This window comes from Mus caroli, chromosome 4 (assembly GCF_900094665.2).
Source record: "Mus caroli chromosome 4, CAROLI_EIJ_v1.1, whole genome shotgun sequence".
Taxonomy (NCBI): Eukaryota; Metazoa; Chordata; class Mammalia; order Rodentia; family Muridae; genus Mus; species Mus caroli.
In genome coordinates, this window is record NC_034573.1 from 113,569,593 (window position 1) to 113,591,529 (window position 21,937).

Genomic DNA, 21,937 nt, shown 5'->3' on the forward strand with positions numbered 1-21,937 from the left:
GTAGGATGTGGTGGTGCATGCCTGCAATCCCAGCATTTGGGAAGTGGAAACAGGAGGAACAGAGTTCAAGATCATCTTTGGCTCCACAGAGGGGAGGAGCATGATCTACATGAGATCCTGTTTTTAAGAACAGGGGGTGAGAGTGGTGGTGGTGGTGGAGAGAAATCGTAGCCCTGAGGAGGCAGACAGGAAATCCCTGGGGCTAGTTAGCCAGCCAGTCTAATCTACCATCAAGCATCCCAGTGAGAGACCCTAACCCAAAAAACCAACAAAGGTGGACAGCTCCTGGGATGGACCTCTGGTCTCCACACACAAACACATGTGTGCTCCCTGTATGTACCAGCACATACTTCAATATACATACATACACACAGGTGAAAATAGTTTGGAAGAACACTTATAGATTTTCTTTCTTTCTTTCTCTTTTCAAGACATGGTTTCTCTGTGTAGCCCTGGCTGTCTTGGAGCTTGCTCTGTAGACCAGGTTGGCCTTGGATTCAGAGGTGCCTCTCAAGTGCTGGGGTCAAAGGTATTATGCCAACGCCGGACTACAGATTTCTAACAAAAGCAACGATTTTACATTCTTACAGTACTGACATGGTATCAGGGTTCCTTTAGTCCTGGGCTCTGGAATGTGAGCTAGGTCAAGTCACTTAAATAATGTTATCTAATTTTGGAAAAAATTCTGGACTGTCTTTCTCGGTGTACATGAGACAGCTTTGAAAGCTCAGTCACGATCAATAAAAATGGTGATATGTTGAAGATAATATAAAGTCCTGTCTATAACAGTGAGTACTTTTTTTTGGGGGAGGGGGCAGGGTTTCTCTGTGTAGCCCTGGCTGTCCTGAAACTCACTTTGTAGACCAGGCTGGCCTCAAACTCAGAAATCCGCCTGTTTCTGCCTCCCAAGTTCTGGGATTAAAGGTGTGCGCCACCACAGCCTGGCTAACAGTGGGTACTTTTAAAAAAGATTCATTTAGGAGCTCAGTGGTTAAAGGCACTTGTTGTTCTCTTAGAGGACCTAGGTTTGTTTCTCAGCACCCACATGGTGGTTTATAGACATCCATCACTTTAGCTCTAGAAGATCATATGCCCTCATCAGACCATGTGGGTGCTCAGAACCAAACCCTATCTTCTGTAAGAGCAGCCAGTCCTCTTAACTGCCGAGCCATCTCCACAGCCCCTCCCTCCCTTCACCCTTTTTCTGAGACATGGTCCCTGTGCAGTCCTGGCTGACTTGAAATGCACTACGTAGGTCTGGCTGGCTTTGAACATCCGTTGACTCGCCCACCTGTGCCTCACAGGTGCTGGGATCACAGTGTGTCTCACCCACGTGCAGCTCAGCAGTGCGTGCTAGTGTCACCATCACTAATTTCCTGGGGTGTGTGCACCTACATGATGTGTTAAGTAGCTCTTGGGGGAGCAATGTGATGTAGCCTAGAGCCCCAGGGAGTTGGCTTTGCAGTCACCCGGAATGCAAGCTTTGGTGCCTCCTTTGCTTTATCTGTAAGTGGAAACAACATCTTCAGCACAGGGTGAATGGGAGCATCTCCCAAACTAACATGAGTAGGAGAGACTCTGAAGACTGGATAAGGGAGGAATTATGATAGCCTTTCAGTGGAAGTAATACAAACATACGATTGAGCACACCACCCAAGCTATGGTAATATGAACATACTATTGAGCACACCACCCAAGCTATGGTAATATGAACATACTATTGAGCACACCACCCAAGCTATGGTAATATGAACATACTATTGAGCACACCACTCAAGCTATGGTTCCTAAGCCTGAACCACAGCCAGGGTGGTGGAGTTCAAGGAAGGAGCTTTGAATGCACAGTGGAGAGGCCTGGGGAGGCAGAGCTCCTTACCTTAGCTGCCCTCTCTACGGTGGGCCAGTGGGTTTCCCCTCCAGAACGGAAACTTTTAGAGATGGGGTTTCTGAAGGCATTTTTGTTTTTTTTTTTAATCCTTTGTCTATTTATTTCAAGTTGTGTGCTCATACATGGAGCAAAAAGAAAATGGCCACAGCCACAGCCACAAACCTATAATACTGAAAAACCAGTTCTTAATTTTAGTCGCTAAAAAAGCATCCTTTCAGGCCATGGCCACAGAGAGATCCCTGCAGGCGCTGGACCAAGACATAATGATGGTTTACAGTGTGATGAAGGAGGCTGTTAATCTCTGTGGCTCAGAAGCCCAATCCCTGGCCTCACCAATTACCCAGGTTGCTTAGCAACGCCACCAAAAACCTCCCACTAGGCCCAGCTGGGCGGCAAGTGGGTGCGCTCAGTACAGACTGCTTGGCTCTCTGGCCACATCAAGGCTGGACTCAGCCCCGGGGAGGGACTTGCCTGGTACTGATGAATGGGTGGGACCAGCTGCATGGAGAAAGAAAAACAATTCAGCTGTTTGAAGCCTCCTTGTTTCACTGCAGTTAGCAAACAACATAAGCAGATGGCCAAGGTGTCTTCCATTAATGAAGAGCTGTCCAAAGGGTGCTATCCCAGCAACCCTCCTGAACTAGATGAAGAAGAGAAGGTGAGCCTGACTTAGTCTTTCCAGTTTTGAGAGAGGTGAACCCTGTTCTTGTGTGGGCACTTGTGCCCATTTGCTTTCCCCCTGGTAGCAATGGCAGTGTTAGGAATTTCCAGCTCTAGCCTGCCCTGCATGGTGACCTGAAGATCAGCTTCCATTTAGAATTCTCTGAGTTTGGGCTGGGTCTGTGAGGGAGGAAATAAGGTGAGGTGTGTGTGTGTGTGTGTGTGTGTGTGTGTACATAATCAAAATGAAGATGTGCACTTCGATAATGTGTGGTTCTTAGAAAACACAGAAGAAGGAGCTGGAGAGGTGGCTTAGTGGCTAAGAGCACTGGCTGCTCTTCTGAAGGACCTGGGTTCAATTCCCAGCACCCACATGGTGGCTCACAGCCATCTGTAGCTCCACTTCCAGGGGATCTGATGCCCTCTTCTGTCTCCCACAGGTATCAGGCATGCACATAGTATTCAGAGATAGATCCAGGCAAAACACCTGCACATATAAAATACATTTAAAAGAAAGGAAGAGAGAATGAAAGAAAGAAAAAAGAAAGAAAATATGGAGAAAGGGAAATATCCAGGAAGTTTGGAGTCAGAGGTTCCAGGCTCTCTCCCAGCCTTGCTGGGTGTAGGACCTTGATAAAGTTGTTGTGGGAGCCCAAGTTTCCTTATCCATGAGATGGGGTAAAGTGCCTCACTTTACAAGGATGCTCACAAGCTGGGCAAGGTAGCTCACATCTATAATCCCAGCATTTGGAGGCTGAGTTAGAAATGCTACTGTGAGTGCGAGGTCAGCCTCAGCAACAGAATGAGGTTCTCGTCTCAAAAACACAAAACAACACAGAAAAGCAGCCAGGGAAATAGCTCAATCCTCAAAGTGGTTGTTGAACAACCATGAAGACGTGAGTTCAGATCCCCCAGAACCTATGTAAAAAGTTTAGTGCACACCTGGAATCCCAGTGCCAGGAGGTCAGAGACAGGGATCCCTGGAGCTTACTGGCCAACCAGTCCTGCTGAGACTCCAAATAATGATAATAATAATATTAATAGCAACAATAAGAACAATAATAATAGCCAGAAAAGATACCATATGTTGACTCTTGCCTCTACATACATCTTGCTATGCATACACATCTCTCTCTCTCTCTCTCTCACACACACAGACACACACACACACACACACACACACACACACACAAAAGAGTGCTCAAAGCTAATGAAACCAAGGCTCATTGGAACTAAACACTGATGTTGGGCATATTGATGCCCTAGGCCCTCCAGCAACCATCACAGCATGGTGGCTCGCTCTATAGATCTCAGCGGACAACTCTGTCATGGCAGAGCAGTGATGGTCGGTGAGTGTGCAGAGGATATCAATATGGTGACCTAAGACAAGGCCTTTAATCCCAGCACTTGGGAGGCAGAGGCAGGCAGATTTCTGAGTTTGATGCCAGCCTGGTCTACAGAGTAAGTTCCAGGACAACCACGGATATACAGAGAAACCCCGTCTCAAAAAACAAAAAACAAAAAACAAAAAACAAAAAACAAAAAACAAAAAACAAAACAAAACAAAACAAAAACCAACCCCAAAACAAGAATACCACCTTTCATGTCTGGGAAGGCATGGCCTCAGGACCATGAGGCATTTGGTCAGTTCCTCAGTCAGAAATGGAGAATGGACAGGAAGTGGGGCCAGACTATAATTCCTCAAGACTCCCCCATCCTAAGCATGGTGGTGCATGACTTTAATCTCAATGCTTGCAGAGCAGAGGTAGTCAGATCTCTGTGAGATCAAAGCTAGCCTGGTCTCTAGAGCAACTGCCAGGCCAGTCAGAGGTAAATGGTAAGGCATTGGGTTTTTGTTTGTTTGTTTGTTTGTTTTGTTTTTGTTATTTTAAATTTAAGCAAATACAGTTGACTGCCCAAATTTAGGTCATACCTCTGCCCTAGGTAGCTAGGGCAGGGGAAATGGAGAAATCAGGCATGCCTGGCTTCTATAATAGAAGGTGGTCCCTGCTGCCCATTAAGAAGAGATTTGTGGGGCTGGAGAGATGGCTCAGTGGTAAAGAGCACTGGCTGCTCTTCCAGATGACCCAGGTTCAATCCCCAGCACCCACATGGCAGCTCACACTTGTCTGTACCTCCAGTTCCAGGGGACCTGCTGTTACAAAGACATGCATGCAGGAAAAAACACCAATGCACATAAAATAAAAATAAATTATATATATATATATATATATATCAAAAAGAGATTTGGAATTCCCCAAGAAAGTGGACAATTGGCCAGTGTTATCAAAGGAATTTACTGGCTGGAAGTCCTTGATTTTGAGAGACTGAACACTTACAGTTTGGTATTTTATTGACTATTGCCTGTTAGCCTGCACCTGTGTGAATGAATGTGAGTTGAAAGACTGGTTTTGCCGGATAAACTTTTTTGTATTATGTATTTTCTGTGATTTCAGTGGTTATAGCCTTTGCTTCTTGTTTGAGGAGCAGAAAAGACTCACAGTAGCTGGGGACACATCTTAGTTGGTGGCATGCTTAAGTAACATGCAGAGTCCCAGAGTTTGAGTCCCAGCATATCATATTCAAGGCCATCTCTGCTTACATAGGGGGTTCAGGACCAGCTTTGGCAAGGCTAGTGATAGAAAAGAAGAAAGTTAAGGAGGCCCGAGAAAGTGAGGTTTGTTTTTGGTGTTTGTTTGTTGATGCTGTTGTTGTTGTTGGTAGTGGGTTTTCTTCAGTTTCTTTTTTTTTTTTTTTTTGGTTTTGTTTTGTTTTTTCAAGACAGAGTTTCTCTGTGTAGCCCTGGCTGTCCTGAAACTCACTTTGTGGACCAGGCTGGCCTCGAACTCAGAAGTCAGCCTGCCTCTGCCTCCCGAGTGCTGGGATTAAAGGCATGGGCCACCACGCCAGGCTTTCTTCAGTCTCAAATAAAAGTTTTGGATGGAGTGGGGTGGAATGTCAAATTTAGTGATGTTTTAGATGTCTGATATTCATAGGTCCACTCTGTGTGTCTCTTAGGTATAGGAAGAGCTTCGGAAGTTGTGTCATCAAGTTTAGGAATTACTCTTCAAGAGGGAGATGGCATAGTCAGTAAAGGGCTTGCTGTACACACTAAAAAGCCGGGTGCAGTGGAGACACTTTGTACTCCCAGCATCAGGAAGGGGTAAGTTAATCTCTGCCGATCATGGCCAGCCAGGCGAGCCAAACCAGGTTCAGTGGGAGATGGTTCAGCAGGTAGAAGGGATCGCCATAACAGCCTCACCAGCTGAGTTCAGGTCCTTGGAACCCAAGAAAAGCCGGATGAGCTGGTAGGTGTCTGTAATCCCAGCAGTCTCTTGGAAGCTGGAGTTGGCTGCACAGCGGTAAACAGGAAACACTGCCTCAAAAAACAAGGTGGAAACAGAGAATCAACACTCACGGTTGTCTCCCTACCTCTGCATGCACACTATAGCATGTCACACACAAGCAAGTACACACAGAGACAGGCACACACATGGACACGCACTAAATAAAAAAATGTAAGTGCAATTTTCAAAAATGCAAATTAGTAGGATCAGGTGTGGTGGTGCGTGCCTTTAATCCCAGCATTTAGGGAGGCAGAGGCAGGCAAATCTCTGAGAGTTTGAGACCAGCCTGGTCTACATAGGGATTTCCAGAACAGCCAGAGCAGAGAAGCCACCTCAAAAACCAAAACAACAAAATTAAAAATCAGCAAGCGAAAAAGATGTCTAGAGACATAGCTCAGTGAGAGAGTACTGGTCTATGTAAAGCCCTGGAGGGAAAGAAAGGAAAAGGGAAGGAGGAGTTTCATAAGAGACCCTGGGTGTCAGCAAGGGATTTTCTTCCCTAGCCACCTTTCAGCTGCCTCAGCTCACCGTGAGTTACATAGTATCTCCTGAAGTTACAGGTTAAATTATGGCCAGAACATTTTAAGCGACTCCATTTCAGTCCCTATACGAGTAAAAGCAGAGGTAAAGTTGTTTCTGAAATAAGTTGTCTGAGAAGAATTAATACTCAGGTGTAACAATGTTCAGCAGCAATACTGCTCACCTTTCTAACCCTCAAGAGCATTAACACTCAGCAGTACTAGTAACACTCGACCGTGCTGATAGCCGCACCTGAAGTCCCAAGGGATAAAAGAAACACGTGGTTGCTTGGATATGCCTGGGTTTATCTTCTAGTAAAGTTTTATTTCCTTTTTCTATTTGTTTGTTTGAGACAAGGTGACCTTGAACTCCTGCCTGACACATAGGCAAGTGCATTTGTGGAGGTCAGAAGACAAAATTTAGAGTTGGTTCTCTCCTTCCACCCTCTGGGTTCCAAGGATTAAACTGAGTTCTTCAGGCTTGGCAGCAAGGGTAATTAGTCTGAGGAAGCCTACTGATTTTTTTTTTTTTGGTTATTGTTCTTATTTATTTTATTATTTTGTTCTATGGATCTGGGTGTTCTGCCTGCACATACATATCATGTGTTTGGTGCTGGCCTCAGAGGACACGAGAAAGTGCCAGACTGGAGCTCCAGATGCTGTGAGCCTCTCTGTGGTGCTCAGAATCAAACCTGAGTCCTTTGAAAGAGCAGCCAGTGCTCTTAAACACCGAGCCTCTCTCCGGCCTTATTTAGTTATTTATCTTTAAGGCAGCTGCTTTGGGTAAACAAGGAGAGTCCTACCTTTTCAGGGTGAGGTCCTAAAGGAAGAAAGTGCTGACCATATTTTAATTCTTTTTTAAAACATTGTTTTACTTTTGAGACAGTCTTAACAGAACATATCCCAGACATTGAAGTTGTATCCCTTCAGCCTCAGCCTCCTAAGTGCCTGGGCCACCACATCTGACTCAGGCTTCCTTCTTCTCTCCCCACCCCCCCCCCTTTTAAGGGTGGGGTTCCAGGAATCAACCCCCCGCCCCCACCCCTCCTTAATTAGGCTTGCCCTGAAAGTGAGTTCACCCAAGGAACCATCTTGCTGGCTCTTTATTTTTGAGACAGTCTTGCTACGTAGATCAGGTTGGTCCTAGCTTTCAATCTTCCTTGTCAGCCTCCAGAGAACTGGGATTAGAGGCATTTGTTACCAGCAGTGTTTATATTTTTATTAGAGAATGTTGCTAGCTGGGAACCTTGGTGTGTGCCTATAATCCCATATTTAGAAGGCCGAGGCAGAAGATTTCCTGGAGAACAGCTCCATTGTAAACCAAAAGGCTGGAGGCATCCTAACTGCCCACCCAGCTGTTCCCATGGGCAGGCAGGGTGAGAACATTTCTCAGCAGTGCCATCCCATCCGGTTTTGATCTGTGTGTGTGTGTGTGTGTGTAGTGGGTGGGCATTTCAACAAAGTCTAGGCAGCAGAACCTGGCAGCACATTAGGAGGTGTATCATGCCGGCATGAAAGGAAATGCCAGGAACCCTCGTGATCTTTGCTTAGTGACTAATGCTACAGTCAGAGCAGTAAATATCCACTTGAGTGACGCGGTCATGGAGTGGACAGGCAACTGGATAGCTGTGGGTGCTTTTGTATCTCAGAGAAACGACAGAATGCTGAGGTCATTGCCACCTGCTTTGCCTTGAGGGCCTTGCTGGGTTTTGATTGGCCTCTGGAAATATGTTGCTCATCTAAAAGGGCCTTCCAGCTAGCTGCGGTGGCCTGTGCCCGCGATCCCTGCATTTGGGAGGCAGAGGCAAGAAGAGGGTCAGGAGTTTAAGACTAGCCTTGGATATATATCAAATTAATGGCAACAGGAGACCCTGGGCTATACGATACTTTGTCTCATAAAACCAAAGTTAACTAATTAATAATTGTGCTTCTACAAGTTGTCCAGACCCCATGGAATCTATATACAACCTGCACTCAAGCAAGGGCAAATTGAACCACTTTAGATTGGATTTGCTTTCTGAGGCCCTATATAGGGAAAAATTGATAGGATGTATGCTGTAAAACAAACAAAACCTAAAAGCCTGACATGGTATCACAAGCCTTTAATCCCAGCCCTTGGGAGGCAGAGAAGGCAGATCAAATTAGTTCAAGGCCAGCCTGGTCTACATAGTGAGTTCCAGGACAGCCAGGGCTACATAGCAGGATTCTGTCAAAAACCAAAACCATCACTACCCCCTCAAAGTTAGAGCTGTCATAAAATGCACTATCCAGGACTGGAGAAATTGCTCAGTGGTTAGAGCACTGGCTGCTGCTCTTGCAGAGGACCCAGCTTTTCTTTCCAGCACCCACACAATGGCTCACAACCATCTGTAACCCAATCCCAGAGGACCCGATGTCTTTGTCTGGCCTCTATGGGCACCAGTCACGTTTATGGTGCACATAGATATATGCAGGCAGACACTCATACTAATTCCTAAAGAAGAAAAAAAAAGAAAGCAGCATCCCCATGGGAGGACATTTGGGTTGCTTATGCCTTTTGAGTATTGTAAATACTTCTGCATTTACATCCTTGGAACAGAGTGGAATAACTCAGATAATCTTTGCTGGGTAGAATTCTAGAAGTATCTTCTTTAAAGGTTTAAAAACCAACACCAACCCAGATAAACACTCTGTAGACCAGGTTAGCCTTACAGTCACAGAGATCCACCTCCCTGACTCTCAAGTTCTGGGATTCAAAGTGTATGCCACCACACACACTTGGCTTGACTTACACTTTAATATTTTAAATCTTATGTTACCATTGTGTGTGTGCCATGATGTGCATAGGGAGGTCAGAGGACAACTCTATAAGTCAGTTCTCTCCTTTCTCCTCTGTGTGCTCTAGGGGTTGAACTCAGATAGCCAGGCTTGTGTGGGCAAACTCCTTTATCCACCAAACCTTTATCTCAATAGCTGATTTTATGTCTCAAGAGGCCACCTGATTGCCTTGCAAAGGCTGCCTCAGCTTGCACCTCACATGCTGCTTCATCTCCGTATAGCCTCCTGGGTATGGCGTTCTCAGTCTTTTTCCACAGTTGCCGATGTGGTTGCTAAGATTTCCAAGGTACTTGACCGCACTGAGAAATTCAGGCGTGGGAGAGATCAAAAGGAACAGTAAGATGGCAGAGATTCGGAAAGGACACCGGTGAGTGTCACAGGTTCAGGTGATGGAGATCAGATGAATCAGGGAGAGGCAGACAGGTAGGGAGGTCTAAGCAGGATAGCCACGAAGAGAGGTGAACACAAATGGCTTTGGTCTGTAGCTAGGATCCTGTATCAGATGTCTTCGCTGCAATGCCAGGGAAGATGGCAGACATGCATCACAGTCTTGGGTCTTCCACATGGGCTGGTATCTTTTCATCACAGGGCATAAGTACCATGCACAGTCTTGGCTCCTCCATGTGGGATGGTATCTTCTCATCACAGGGCGTACGTGTTTCTATTTCTGTGATAAAACTCCATGACCAAAAGCAAACTGGGGAGGAAAAGGTTTCTTTCAGCTTACAGCTTACAGTCCTTCATGAAGGGAAGTCAGGATAGGAACTTCAAGTCAGGACCGAAGCATAGACCATAAAGGAAACCTGCTTACTGGCCTTTTCCTCAAAGCTCATTCAACTGGCTTTTTTATACCTCCCAGGACCACCTGCCTGGGAGTGGTAACCCCCCCCATGGGCGGGGCTTACCCATGTCAGTCATCAATCAAGAAAATGCCCCCACAGACTTGCCCACAGGCTAATCTTATGGAGGCATCTTCTCTTTTGAAGTTGCTCTCCCCAGATATTCTAGCTTGTGTCAAGATGGCAGAGAATCTAATGGAAACACACATCATCTTTATTTTTCTGGCTCCTTTTATAAATGTAAAATTGCACTGTCAACAATGTGGAATTTTCTTCCCTCATTCAATGATCATCTATGGTATTTAAATTTATAATGGGGCTGCTTCCTAGTCCTAATTAAACTTGTTTGCATTGCTGGGGATCCACCCCACAACACGCACATGCGTGTAAGCACTTCACTTCCTAACCCCAAGCTTATTTAAATTCATTAATACTAGGCCCCTACTTATGGTTAAACACTGCTGTTCTCAAGTCCCTGCTGCTGTTTTGTCAGTTTTAAGAAGCAGCTGAGGCAAAAGGGCAGAAGGATTGTGAATTCAAGGCTAGCCTGGGTTACAATGATTTCAGTCTAGCCTGGCCTACCTAGCAAGACCCCCCCCCCCATCTCAGTACTTTCCCAATCTCCATCCTGCTGTTCTCAAAGTGGCAAGAATTAAAAGAAAAAATGTATCAATTTTTAAGAAAAATAATAGACCAGCTACTCCGTTTATGAATTTAGTGTCTGACTCTGGGTCATCTGTGCGAGGCTGGAGTAGGAAAGAGACTTTACTTTCAGAAAAGAAAGGTGAAAGAATTTGCTTTCTTCCTGAATTCACCAAATGTAGCACTATTGTAGCATGGAGTTGGGCTTTGAAAGATTACATCTAGAAATAAGATGGATTTGATCTGATTCCCAATAAGATGTTTGTGAAAATAGGCCCTGTGTTCAACCTTTCCACTCACCCACCCACCCATCCATCCGTCCATCCATCCACACAATGCCAGTAGTAATGAATGATTATGGAATGCCTGCTGTGTGCCAGATATTGTTCAGCTGTCTTTTATACGTTAGCCAAAATCATACCCCCAATCTTCTCTCATCATCTCTACTTCCTCAGAATGGATTCTGAGGGCCGTGTAATAAGTCAAACCTAGAATTACCTCCACTTAGCACATAGATTATATGTACCAAAGAACTAAAGACAGGTGTTCAAACAAATCCTTGTACAGGGCTGTTCCTGGCTTACTCACAATAGGTCCAAAGTGGATATAACTTACCTATCACTAGATGCCTGGATATCCCAAGTGTGAGGTACCTATACAATGCAATATATTCATTCACATAAGAAAGAAAATTGTAGTTCATGCTAAAACAGATGCACCTTGAAAACGTGGTAAAATCACAAACTGTCCAGACATTGTCCGTTCACAGAAGCAGATTAGAGGTTTCAAGAGACTAGCGTGAGACTATATGGGGGAGTGACTGCTTAGTGGGCTTGTTATTGGTGGAGGGTGACAAAAACCTTTTGGAACCAGATCCCAGATGGTGCTTAGGATTGTACAACATTGTAACCACGCTCAGTATCACCAAATTGTATGCTTTAAATGGTTAAAATAGGGCTGGAGAGATGGCTCAGCAGTTAAGAACATTGGCTGCTCTTCCAGAGGTTCTGAGTTCAATTCCCATCAACCACACAGTGGCTCACAACCATCTATGATGGGATCTGATGCCCTCTTCTGGCATGCAGGTGCATATGCAGATAGAGCACTCATACTTAAAATACAAAAAAATTGGTTAAAATAAAAGCTGGGTGGTGGAAGTGCATGCCTCTAATCCTAGCACTCCAGAGGATCTCTGTGAGTTCGAGGCCAGCTCTGTCCTACAGAGCAAGTTCCATGCCAGTCAGGGCTACACAGAAAAACCCTGTCTAGAAAAACAAAAGAAAAAATTGGTTAAAATAGGTTCATGCTACTAATTTCTCATTTATTTATTTATTTATTCATTTATTTATTTATTTATTTATTTATTTATTTATTTAGTGGGTAGTTGGGGTGGGGTGGGGTGGGGTGGGGTGGGGTGGGGTGGGGTCAATTCTCTCTTCTACTATGCTGGTTCTAGGAACTGATCTAAGGTTTTCAGGCTTGATGCTAAGCCATCATACCAGCCCACGTTTTGAGTTATTTACCACAGCTTTTTTTTTTTAAAAAAGATTTATTTATTATTATACATAAGTACACTGTAGCTGTCTTCAAACACCAGAAGAAGGCATCAGATCTCCTTATGGGTAGTTGTGAGCCACCATGTGGTTGCTGGGAGTTGAACTCAGGACCTTTGGAAGAGCAGTCAGTGCTCTTACCCGCTGAGTCATCTCTCCAGCCCTACCATAGTTTTTAAAAAGTACTTTGGGGCTCAGTGTGAACAATTTTCTCGTGGTGTCATGTATCAGCCCGTTCAGCTCCAGTGCTTTTCCCACCTCAGGCTGCTGAGTGTGAGACCTACCGGTCACGTTGCCACACAGGGCTGGGACTACACTTCTTCACTTTTGTTTTGGGACTGGTCTTGCGTATCTCAGGGTGACCTCCAGTCCACTATGGAGCAGAGAAAGAGACTGAACATCTCCTGCGACTACCATCCAAGTGCTGGGATGAAGGGCAACCACACCTAGCTTAGATGGTGTCAGGGATCAAACCCAAAGGCTTGCATGTGCTACACAAACCCTTTCCCAATTGATGTACTTCTTTATCCCCAAACTGTGTTTTAATTTTGGTTGCCCAACTTCACAGATATGCATTTTTTTAAAAATTTAAATGGATGTATTCAATTATTCATCTGCTCTGTCACTTACTTGTGTAGATAAGGTCTCTTGTAGCCCAGGCAGGCTTGGACCTCACACTACTGCTGAAGATGTCCTTGGCCTCTTGCCTCTGCCTCTCAACCACATTCAGATTATTTCTTTATTGGAAATTACATTTAAAAATTTTTATTCTCTGTGTGTTGGGTGGAAGTCAGAAGACCCCTCTCAAGAGTCAGTTATCTGCTTCTACGATGTGGGTCTAGAGGACGGAACTCGGGCCATCCAACATGGTGGCAGCAGCAGACCCCTTTACCTACTGAATTAGCTAACTGTCTCAGAGCTTCTTATTGTTGATTTTATAAAGAAAAGAACACACAGAGTTTACTACATCCCTAAGGTCTGTGAGCATTGTGGTGGCGCACACCTTTAATCCCAGCACTTGGGAGGCAGAGGCAGGCAGATTTCTGAGTTGGAGGCCAGTTTGATCTACAAAGTGAGTTCCAGGACAGCCAGAGCTATACAGAGAAACCCTGTCTCAAACAAAACAAAAAACAAAACAAAACAAAACAAAAAAAGCTAAAACAAAAAAAAAATTAATTATTTTTATTTTTTGTATAGGTGTGTACTACAATGAATGACGTGTAGGATGTGTGTGTGTGTGTGTGTGTGTGTGTGTGTGTGTGAGAGAGAGAGAGAGAGAGAGAGAGAGAGAGAGAGAGAGAGAGTGTCTCATCTGCCCCGAATCCCTGCATTTTAAAACAGTTAAAAAATATGGTGAAAACCCGATCCGATTTGGGGCCACATGGGAGGTTTAGGCCATTTTGGTGATCTTTCGCTGCCTCCTAGCTATAAATTGGAAGGACCAGGAAAACAAAGTTTTCCAAAGAGTCCAGGAAAGAACCACAGCCTGCAGACCAAAGACTCACCCGTCCCGCGCCCCTGCCCTCCACCCCCCACATTCACATTCATGTCTGTTTTAGGCGGAGGGAGGACCCGGACAATGGCTGTTGCTCACGAGATGGAAATGGAGAGTGTGAATCTGAACATGGAGAGAGAGGGAAAGGAAGAACTGGAGGAGGAGAAAATGAAAGGGAATGGGGAAGGCAACGACTTCCCCAGGAGCAGAAAGGTCCACAAGATCGTCTCCAAGTGGATGCTTCCTGAGCCAGTCCGAAGAACATACTTAGAGAGAGCCAACTGCCTCCCGCCGCCCCTGTTCATTATCCTCATCAGTCTGGCTGAGGTAAACGCCGCCCTGCTGAGGGGCCTCACATCACTTCAGCCTGGAGGCTGCGAAGTCGGGACAAAACATACCTAGAGAAGAAACCGTGTAGGAAGAGAGCACAGAGGGACGGGAGTTGCGCATATGAAGCCTCCACCCCCTCCCAGCTCCTGAGCTGATTTGCCCAGTCACTGCCCACCCAGGGGTTGGTTTCATCCACATCGAAAATCCACTGCCAGGGTTGACTTAGGGAGCTTCATTTCGTTTTAGCTAGTGCGGTCTTTAGAAACCTTGGGCCTGATAATTAGCCTTTTTATTTTTAATTTATTTTATTCTTTTGAGATGGGATTTGACATTATCACCCAGGCTGACCTCTCACTCACTATGTAGCTCAGGCTGGCCACACACTCACTATAATCCTTTCGTCATAATCACCTGGGTGTTGCGATTCTAGGCATGCACCACCACGTTCAGCTTGCAAATTGACTTTATCTCATGAAACAAAATAGACTGGTTGGTCAGGTCAGTCTGGGGTATATATTTAGAACAGTCACCAGCTGCCTGAGCGTTCAGAGGGAAAATGTGGCATTTGCTGTGGGTGTCTACTTTGGGTGGATGGGATATATTCTCAGACTATGACCTGCTTAGCTTTCTTGGTTTCCTGAAGGAGGGCAAAGCTCAGAGAGGTGGGATGAGTCACCCAAGGGTGCGTCTCTGTGACTGGGAAGGGCCAGGTTCCTCCTGTGCTTTGTGATACGAAGGTTTTTCTTGGAGACTGCTGTCTTAGGAGAGATTGCTGCCTGGAGGGCATGACTTCAGGGGCATTAGGATGTCCCTAGTACAATCAAGCCTCTTAATTCTCTCTAATGCCTGGCTTTGGTGTCAGGGACTGCAGTAGTTGGAGCTCCCCAGCAGAATAGAATCAATTGGCTGAGGGAGGTTTCAGCTCCACAGTCTTCAGGGTAAGCTGGAGACCCCCCCCCCTCCATGTGATGAGTTCAAGGTCGCTTACTAGTATAATTCTTTTCCTCATCAAAGGCAGTCTTTTTCTATTAAGGCTTTCGCCTGATTGGATGGAACTCAGCCACGAGATGGAAAGTGGTGCCAACTTAAATGTCATCCTCACTTCAACAAATGATCTCAGATGAGCATGGTGGCATGGCCTTGTCATCTCAGAACTTGGAAACTGAAGCAGGAGGATCTTGAGTTTAAGGGAGCCTGGACTACAGTAAATTTGAGGCTAGCCTAGGCTATATAGTGAGATGCTATAACTAAGTAATTTACTAACTAGTGAATAACCAACTAACTTACTTACTTAGTAGATAGGCAATATACAAAAAGCAAAGAAAATGTTCATAGAAACATGTGGAATAATGCTCGGAGATATATTCAAGTCTATCTGAACCTTGACAAATTAAACATAAAACTAACTTTTGTAGGAACCAAACATTTTATGGCAAATGTGCAAGCATTTCTAGAAGATTATTTTGTCAAGTCTGATTGGGTTTGAAGAACATAGCTCTCCACTTTTTTTTTTTTTTTTAATGGGGCTCTACGGCACGACTGGGAAGCATTAGGCTGTGTCTGGAGTCACTGTATATCTGGATTACCTGGATACTGGTACATCTGGATATACCATTCTGAGTATATGTGAGAAAGAGGGAGACACTGGAGAATACTGGGAGATGTTCACATGTTTAAGAATAAGGCAGCACAGCTCTGACAGCTGTAAATTCTGTGAGCTTTGAGAGCACAGTACCCCACAGTGAGGTCCTGGAGCAGGTGCCAGGGTAGCTGGCTCTTACAGGAGGACCATTTGTAGACATTGCCTTGTTGATAGAGGGCTTGCCCAGCACACTCACTCTCCAAGGTCTTGTAAAACCAGGCACAGTGGGACACACCTGTAATCCCAGCACTTGAAAAATGGAGATAGGAGAAGTTCAAGAAGAGTCACCCTCACCTGAATAGCAAGTTCAAGGCTAGCCTGGGATTCATGAAACTATGTTAAAAAAAAAAAAGTAAGAAGAAAGAAAGAAAGAATGAAAGAAAGAAAGGAAGGAAGGAAGAAAGAAAGAGAGAAAGAAAAGACAAAGAAAAGAAAGAAAAGAAAAGAAAAGAACAGAAAGGTTGCAAAAAAATAGAATAGAATCCCCAATTCTTCCATTGTTAATATTACCTAGCTCCAAAGTACCTTAGTTAGATCTGAAACACTGATGTTGATATATCACTGGCTGAGGAACCCTTAACAGAAATGCTCACATCAGAAGTGGTTCGTGTTTCTGAATATTTCTTTTTTTTTCCTTTTTTATATTTATTATTTAATTGTGTGTAAGTGCAGGTGCCTGCAGAAGCCTGAGTTATTGGATCCCTCCTGGAGCTGAAGTTACAAATGGTTGTGAGCTACCTGATATGTGTACTGAACTCTGGTCCTTTGGAAGAGCAGTGCATGTTTTTATTCACTGAGTCATCTCTTCAGCATCCATGTTTCAGAATATTTCTGAGTTGCTTTTTAATTATGTGTATGTGTGTGTGGGAATGGGGGCGGGTTGGGCATGTGAGTGCAAGTACCCTTGGGTGTCAGAAGAGGGCGCTGGATTCCCTGGAGCTGGAGTTAAGCAGTTGTAAGCTGTATGATGTAGATGCCAGGAACTGAACTCAGGCCCTTCCCAGTTGCAGTGTATGTACCCTTGATGGCTTAGCCATATTTCCAGTTCCAATTTTGGAATATTTGTATAGACTTTAGCGCTCCCAAATCTAAAATGTTAGGTGTAAGGAGATAGTTCAGTCAGTAAAGTACTTCTCATGCAGGCATGTGGACACGAAGTCGATCCTCAGAGCCCATGTAAAGGAGCCAGGAGTGGTGGTTCGTGCTTGAATCCTAGCACTGGGGAGGTGGGGACAGGTGGATAGACCCCCGAGGCTTGCTAGCTAGCCAGCCTAGCCTACTGTTTGAACTTCAGGTCACTGAGAGTCTCTGTCTCCAAAAGCAAAGTGTGTGGCACCCGAGGAAGGACACCTGAGGTTGACCTCTGGGTTCCACATGTATGTGCACACACATGAGCACTGGCACACACACACGAACTAAAACTTGCTTTTAACATTTTTATTTTTTTATGTATATGGTGTTTTGCCTGCATATACAGAGCTATGCACCACGTGTGTGCCTCATGCCCTCAGAGGCCAGAAGAAGGCCATAGAGTCATTGTCACTGGAGTTAGAGATGGTTGTGAGCCACTGTGTCGGTGCTGGGAATCAAACCTGGAAGGTCAGCCAGTGCTCTTAACCCTGAGCCATCTCTCTAGATTTCTAAAACTTTTTGAAGTGTCATGTTGATGCTCAAACACTGAAAAATTTGGAGCATTTGGATATCATATTTTGTACCCAGGAGGCTGAAGTTGCACTCTTAACTGAACTCCAGACTTAGATTTGATCCTTTTTCTCACTAATGTCCTCTCTCTCGTCCTCTGGTCATTTCCAATACAGGGTTTCACACTGCGTTAAGTTGTCCTGCCTCCTCAGGCTCCTATGATTCATGGCAACTTCTCAGTGGTCTATGAAGACCCTGATAAAGATGAAGTATATTGGCCAGGTACCTTGTAGAGTGTCCTCATCTGGGGTTGTCTGAGGTTTTTTTTCTTTTCATGCTTAGAATAGAGTTGGGAGTGTAGAGGAAGAAAGGCACAGGTAAGGTGCTTTTCCATGACATCATGAGGTAAATGACGTCACTGGGATGCTAGTCATCATCACTGTAGTAAGCCAGACTCTGTCTGCCAGGCTTCTGGGCTGTGAAGATAAAGTGAAGGAAGGTGAGGGACAGGGGCTATGTAATTAGGGAGGGCGCTAGGGAGCACAGTGACAGACAGCAAAGTGTCAGAGAAGCCAGGAGAAGAGGACTCAGAAAGTCATCATTACCATCCGGTCTATCTCCTGCTCATCATGAGGACATATGACCACGGTGGGCATGGTGGAGAGATCCAGTTTCAACATCTTCTGAGCCCACAAAGAGCTAACCATTCAGACACAATTACTGTTTGTGGGTTTTAATGGGGCCCAGCTTCTGAGAGAGCTTGGTTAACATGCATGATCGCTCCTCCCTGACAGCTGGCTGTGTTTATTTATTATGCGGTGTGGAAGCCACAGAAGCAGTGGATCACCCTGGACACAGGGATCTTGGAAAGTCCCTTGACGTACTGCCCTGAGAAGAGGGAGGAAGCCTGGAGGTTTATCTCATACATGCTGGTCCATGCCGGGTAAGGAATGATGGCCCAGTCAATGCTGTCTAAAGAGTTCCTAAGTAATAGGCTGGTCAAGGTGGTGCATGCCTGACATTCCGCACTAGGGAGCCAGAGAGAGATCATGGCAAACTTGAGGTCAACATGACCTAGATATAGAATTTCAGGCCAGCCAACCACATAGCCGGATTCTGTCTTAAAACATAAACAAAAACAGGGTGTGTGTAAGAGATGACTCAGAGGGTAAAGACACCGTCCAGACCCAACAGCTTGAGTTCGAGCCCCAGAGCTCATATAGAGGAAGGAGAGAGCTGAATCCTGCAAGTCGTCTTTTGACATTTACACACACACACACACACACACACACACACACACACACACACACGATTTTAAAATTAAAAGAAAAAAAGAACACAGCAGAGAGAAGTGGGGCACTTCTTGAATCCCAGCACTGTGGAGGCAGAGGCTGGTGGATCTCTGAATTGAAGGCTAGCCTGATTTACACAGAATTCCAGGTCAGCCATGTCTACCTAGTGAAACGCTGTCAGGGGACAGGGGAATGAAGGAAGAAACCCAAGTCACCACTAATCTGTTTGGAACTTTTGTTATGATTATTATTATTTTTATTTGTGTGTCTGCCACATGTGCAATGGTCCCCTTGGAAGCTAGACATGCTGTGCTCTGCATAACCGTCTAATTCTGGTATGGATATATGAATATTAATGAGACAAGACCAGATCACTATCAAACCAAGAGTTATCAAACCCTACTTATTGGATGTTGTCCAGTGCTCCATTTAGGTGATGAATGAGTTGAACTGAATCACCAGACTGCCTCTCCCAGATATATTCTGTAAAAAATTAACCTGTGAGCACTTGGACTGATGTATGGGACTTGCTGTGTATCAGTTAAATAGCAGCATATGGAGGTATGTACAGGATAGAGAAGCAGTACAGGTGGAGCTGGAGAGAAGGCACAGGGAAGTGTGCCCACCCTGTGGGCATGGTCTCAAGTGTCTGCAGCCCCAGCACTGAACAAGTGGAGACAGGAAGAAGGCTGTGCTTGCCAGCTGCTACAACACCTGCACATGCAACACACACACACACACACACACACACACACACACACACACACACAATCACAAAAACAGGAAGGGAGCGAAGTAAGAAAAATAAGTAACGAACAGGAGAGGCTATTGTTGCCCTTCCAATTTTCTTTACTTTTTTTTCAAGACTGGGTTTCTCTGTGTAGCCCTGGGTGTCCTGGAACTCACTCTGTAGACCAGGCTAGCCTTGAATTCACAGGGACCCGACTCCCTTTGCCTCCTGAGTGCTGGGACTAAACATGTGTCCTACTACCTTCCGGCTTTGTTTCCAGCTTCCCAAAAGTGAGAGCCTTTTCGGACCTTGCTTAGCACCAGTTTGGTGGTAGCTATCTTCAGTCTCAGTATGTGGGAGGTAGGCTCAGGAGTTCAAGGCCAGCATAGATTGTGAGCCTCGAAAGTCAGTCGGCATCTGTGACCCCTCCATGTCCACTGTGGTCGGTAAACAGCTTGTGGCTATCTCACTTCTTTGGGGGGAGCCCTGTGGTATCAGGTGAGTTGAGCTTCACCTGTGTGACTCACTCCACCCAGGGTAAATCACATTTTTGGTCAGTGGATAATTAGACGTTCAGGACAGCGTGCAAGGACTTGGTGCTGAGCACAGAACTCAGAGCGTCATGTGTACTAAGCCACCAAGGCCTATGCCTTCCTTCTGATCTTTCATCCCCAGCCCAAGTTCTTTATTATTATTATTATTATTATTATTATTATTATTTTAAAGAGTGTGTTTTTGAGACAGAGTTTTACTATATAGCCTAGGTAGCCTGGAACTAAGTATGTAGACCAGGCTGGCTTCAAACTCACAGAAATTCATCTGCCTCTGCTTCCCAGGAAATGGGATTAAAGTTGTGCACCACCACACCTGACTTCATTCTTTGTTTTTTTTTTTTTTTTTTTTCGAGACAGGGTTTCTCTGTCTGGCTGTCCTGGAACTCACTCTGTAGACCAGGCTGGCCTCGAACTCAGAAATCCGCCTGCCTCTGCCTCCCGAGTGCTGGGATTAAAGGCGTGCGCCACCACGCCCGGCCTGACTTCATTCTTTAAATCAGCTTTGCTGGTCTTTGTTCATGTTGTAATCACTGTTGTAAAGTAGAAATTACAGCACACATTTCTTTCTTCCTTCCTTCCTTCCTTCCTTCCTTTCTTTCTTTCTTTCTTTCTTTCTTTCTTTCTTTCTTTCTCTTTCTTTCTTTCTTTCTTTCTTTCTTTCTTTCTTTCTTTCTTTCTTTCTTTCTTTCTTTCAATAGCAAAATAGATAAAAGAGTCGCCTTCTTTGAAAAACTAGAATATAGGAGTTGGAGAGATAGCTCCATGGTTAGGAGTGCTTGCTGCTCAATCCTGAGGACTGCAGCTTTGATCCTAAGACTCACACAGAGTGACTTGCAGCTCTAAAGGCTCCCATAGGGGCATTCTCTCCCCTCTCCCCTCCCCCTCTCCCTCTCTCCCTCCCTCCCCACTCCCTAACAAATAAATTTTTAGCAAGTTTCTAACCAGAGATATCAAGTTGACATGCAAGTCTTCCATGACAACTGCTTGCTGCTTAGATATTTGACCTGTGTTTGTCTCTGCAGAGTCCAGCACATCGTGGGGAATCTTTTTATGCAGATCGTCCTGGGTATTCCTTTGGAAATGGTCCACAAAGGCCTCCGAGTGGGGCTGGTGTACCTGGCAGGAGTGCTTGCAGGTCAGTGTTCTGAGGGTAACACGGAACAAACACTTTTGGGCTCTTAGGATGGAAACCAAAGGTAACAGATGTTTGTTGTGTTAGAATGGTGGCTCGTTGGACAGATCATACCAGGCCAACACAGTTCCATGGGAGAGGTTTATTGGGGTGGGGTGGGGATGGATGAAGGAGAGCGACAAAGAAGAATAAGGAAAAGAGAGAGAAGGTTAAGGGGCTCTGCCTCTTTTTTGGGGGTGGGGAGGCTGTGATATAACTGCACTCGAAGGTGAGGGCAGGTGGACACTGGGAATGTATGGCGATTGCCATGGCAACAGGAACCCAAAGAACCCAGAGGCAGAGCTGATGCAGAGGCCATGGAGGGTGCTGCTTACTGACTTGCTCATCATGGCTTTCTCAGCCTGCTTTCTTATAACAGCCCAGGGATGGCCCAACCCACAATGGCTGGGCCCTTCTAAATCGATCACTAAGGAAATGCCCTACATGGTTACCTACAGCCCAACCCTAGGGAACATTTTCTTAACTGAGGCTCCCTCTTCTCAGGTGATTTTAACTTGTGTCAAGTTGACATAAAATTATCCAACACAGGCCACCACATCTGACGCTGACATTCCTTTCCTGTGAAGCCTTATTTTCAAACAAGATCTCCTGATTTCAAATATTGTTCCCGGGAATTGGATGTCAACATGTATGTGGTTTAGGGATTACAGTTCAACTCAATTATGTTTACTCTTCTTCCTCCTCCTCCTCTTCTTTTCCTCTTGTTCTTGTTTGTTCTTGTTTTTCTTGTCCTTCCTTCCTTCCTTCCTTCCTTCCTTCCTTCCTTCCTTCCTTCCTTCCTTCCTTCCTTCCTTCCT

The 21,937-nt window shown here is 45.2% G+C and overlaps 1 protein-coding gene across 2 annotated transcripts in view; it reads left to right on the forward strand.

Annotated features, from left to right (window-relative positions):
- The first annotated feature begins 2,466 nt into the window (after positions 1–2,466).
- Positions 2,467–21,937, forward strand: part of Rhbdl2 (rhomboid like 2) — a 30,911-nt gene continuing 11,440 nt past the window's right edge. Inside the window, exons 1-4 of one of the 2 annotated variants that reach the window (XM_021161588.2) lie at positions 2,467–2,546; positions 13,824–14,086; positions 18,167–18,315; positions 20,971–21,083. In XM_021161588.2, the coding sequence (XP_021017247.1) occupies positions 13,844–14,086; positions 18,167–18,315; positions 20,971–21,083 (505 nt within the window). In that variant the 5' untranslated portion in view covers positions 2,467–2,546; positions 13,824–13,843. Of the gene's footprint in view, positions 2,547–13,823; positions 14,087–17,548; positions 17,655–18,166; positions 18,316–20,970; positions 21,084–21,937 lie in introns of those variants that run through there. The other variant, XM_029476660.1, reaches the window with a different exon arrangement.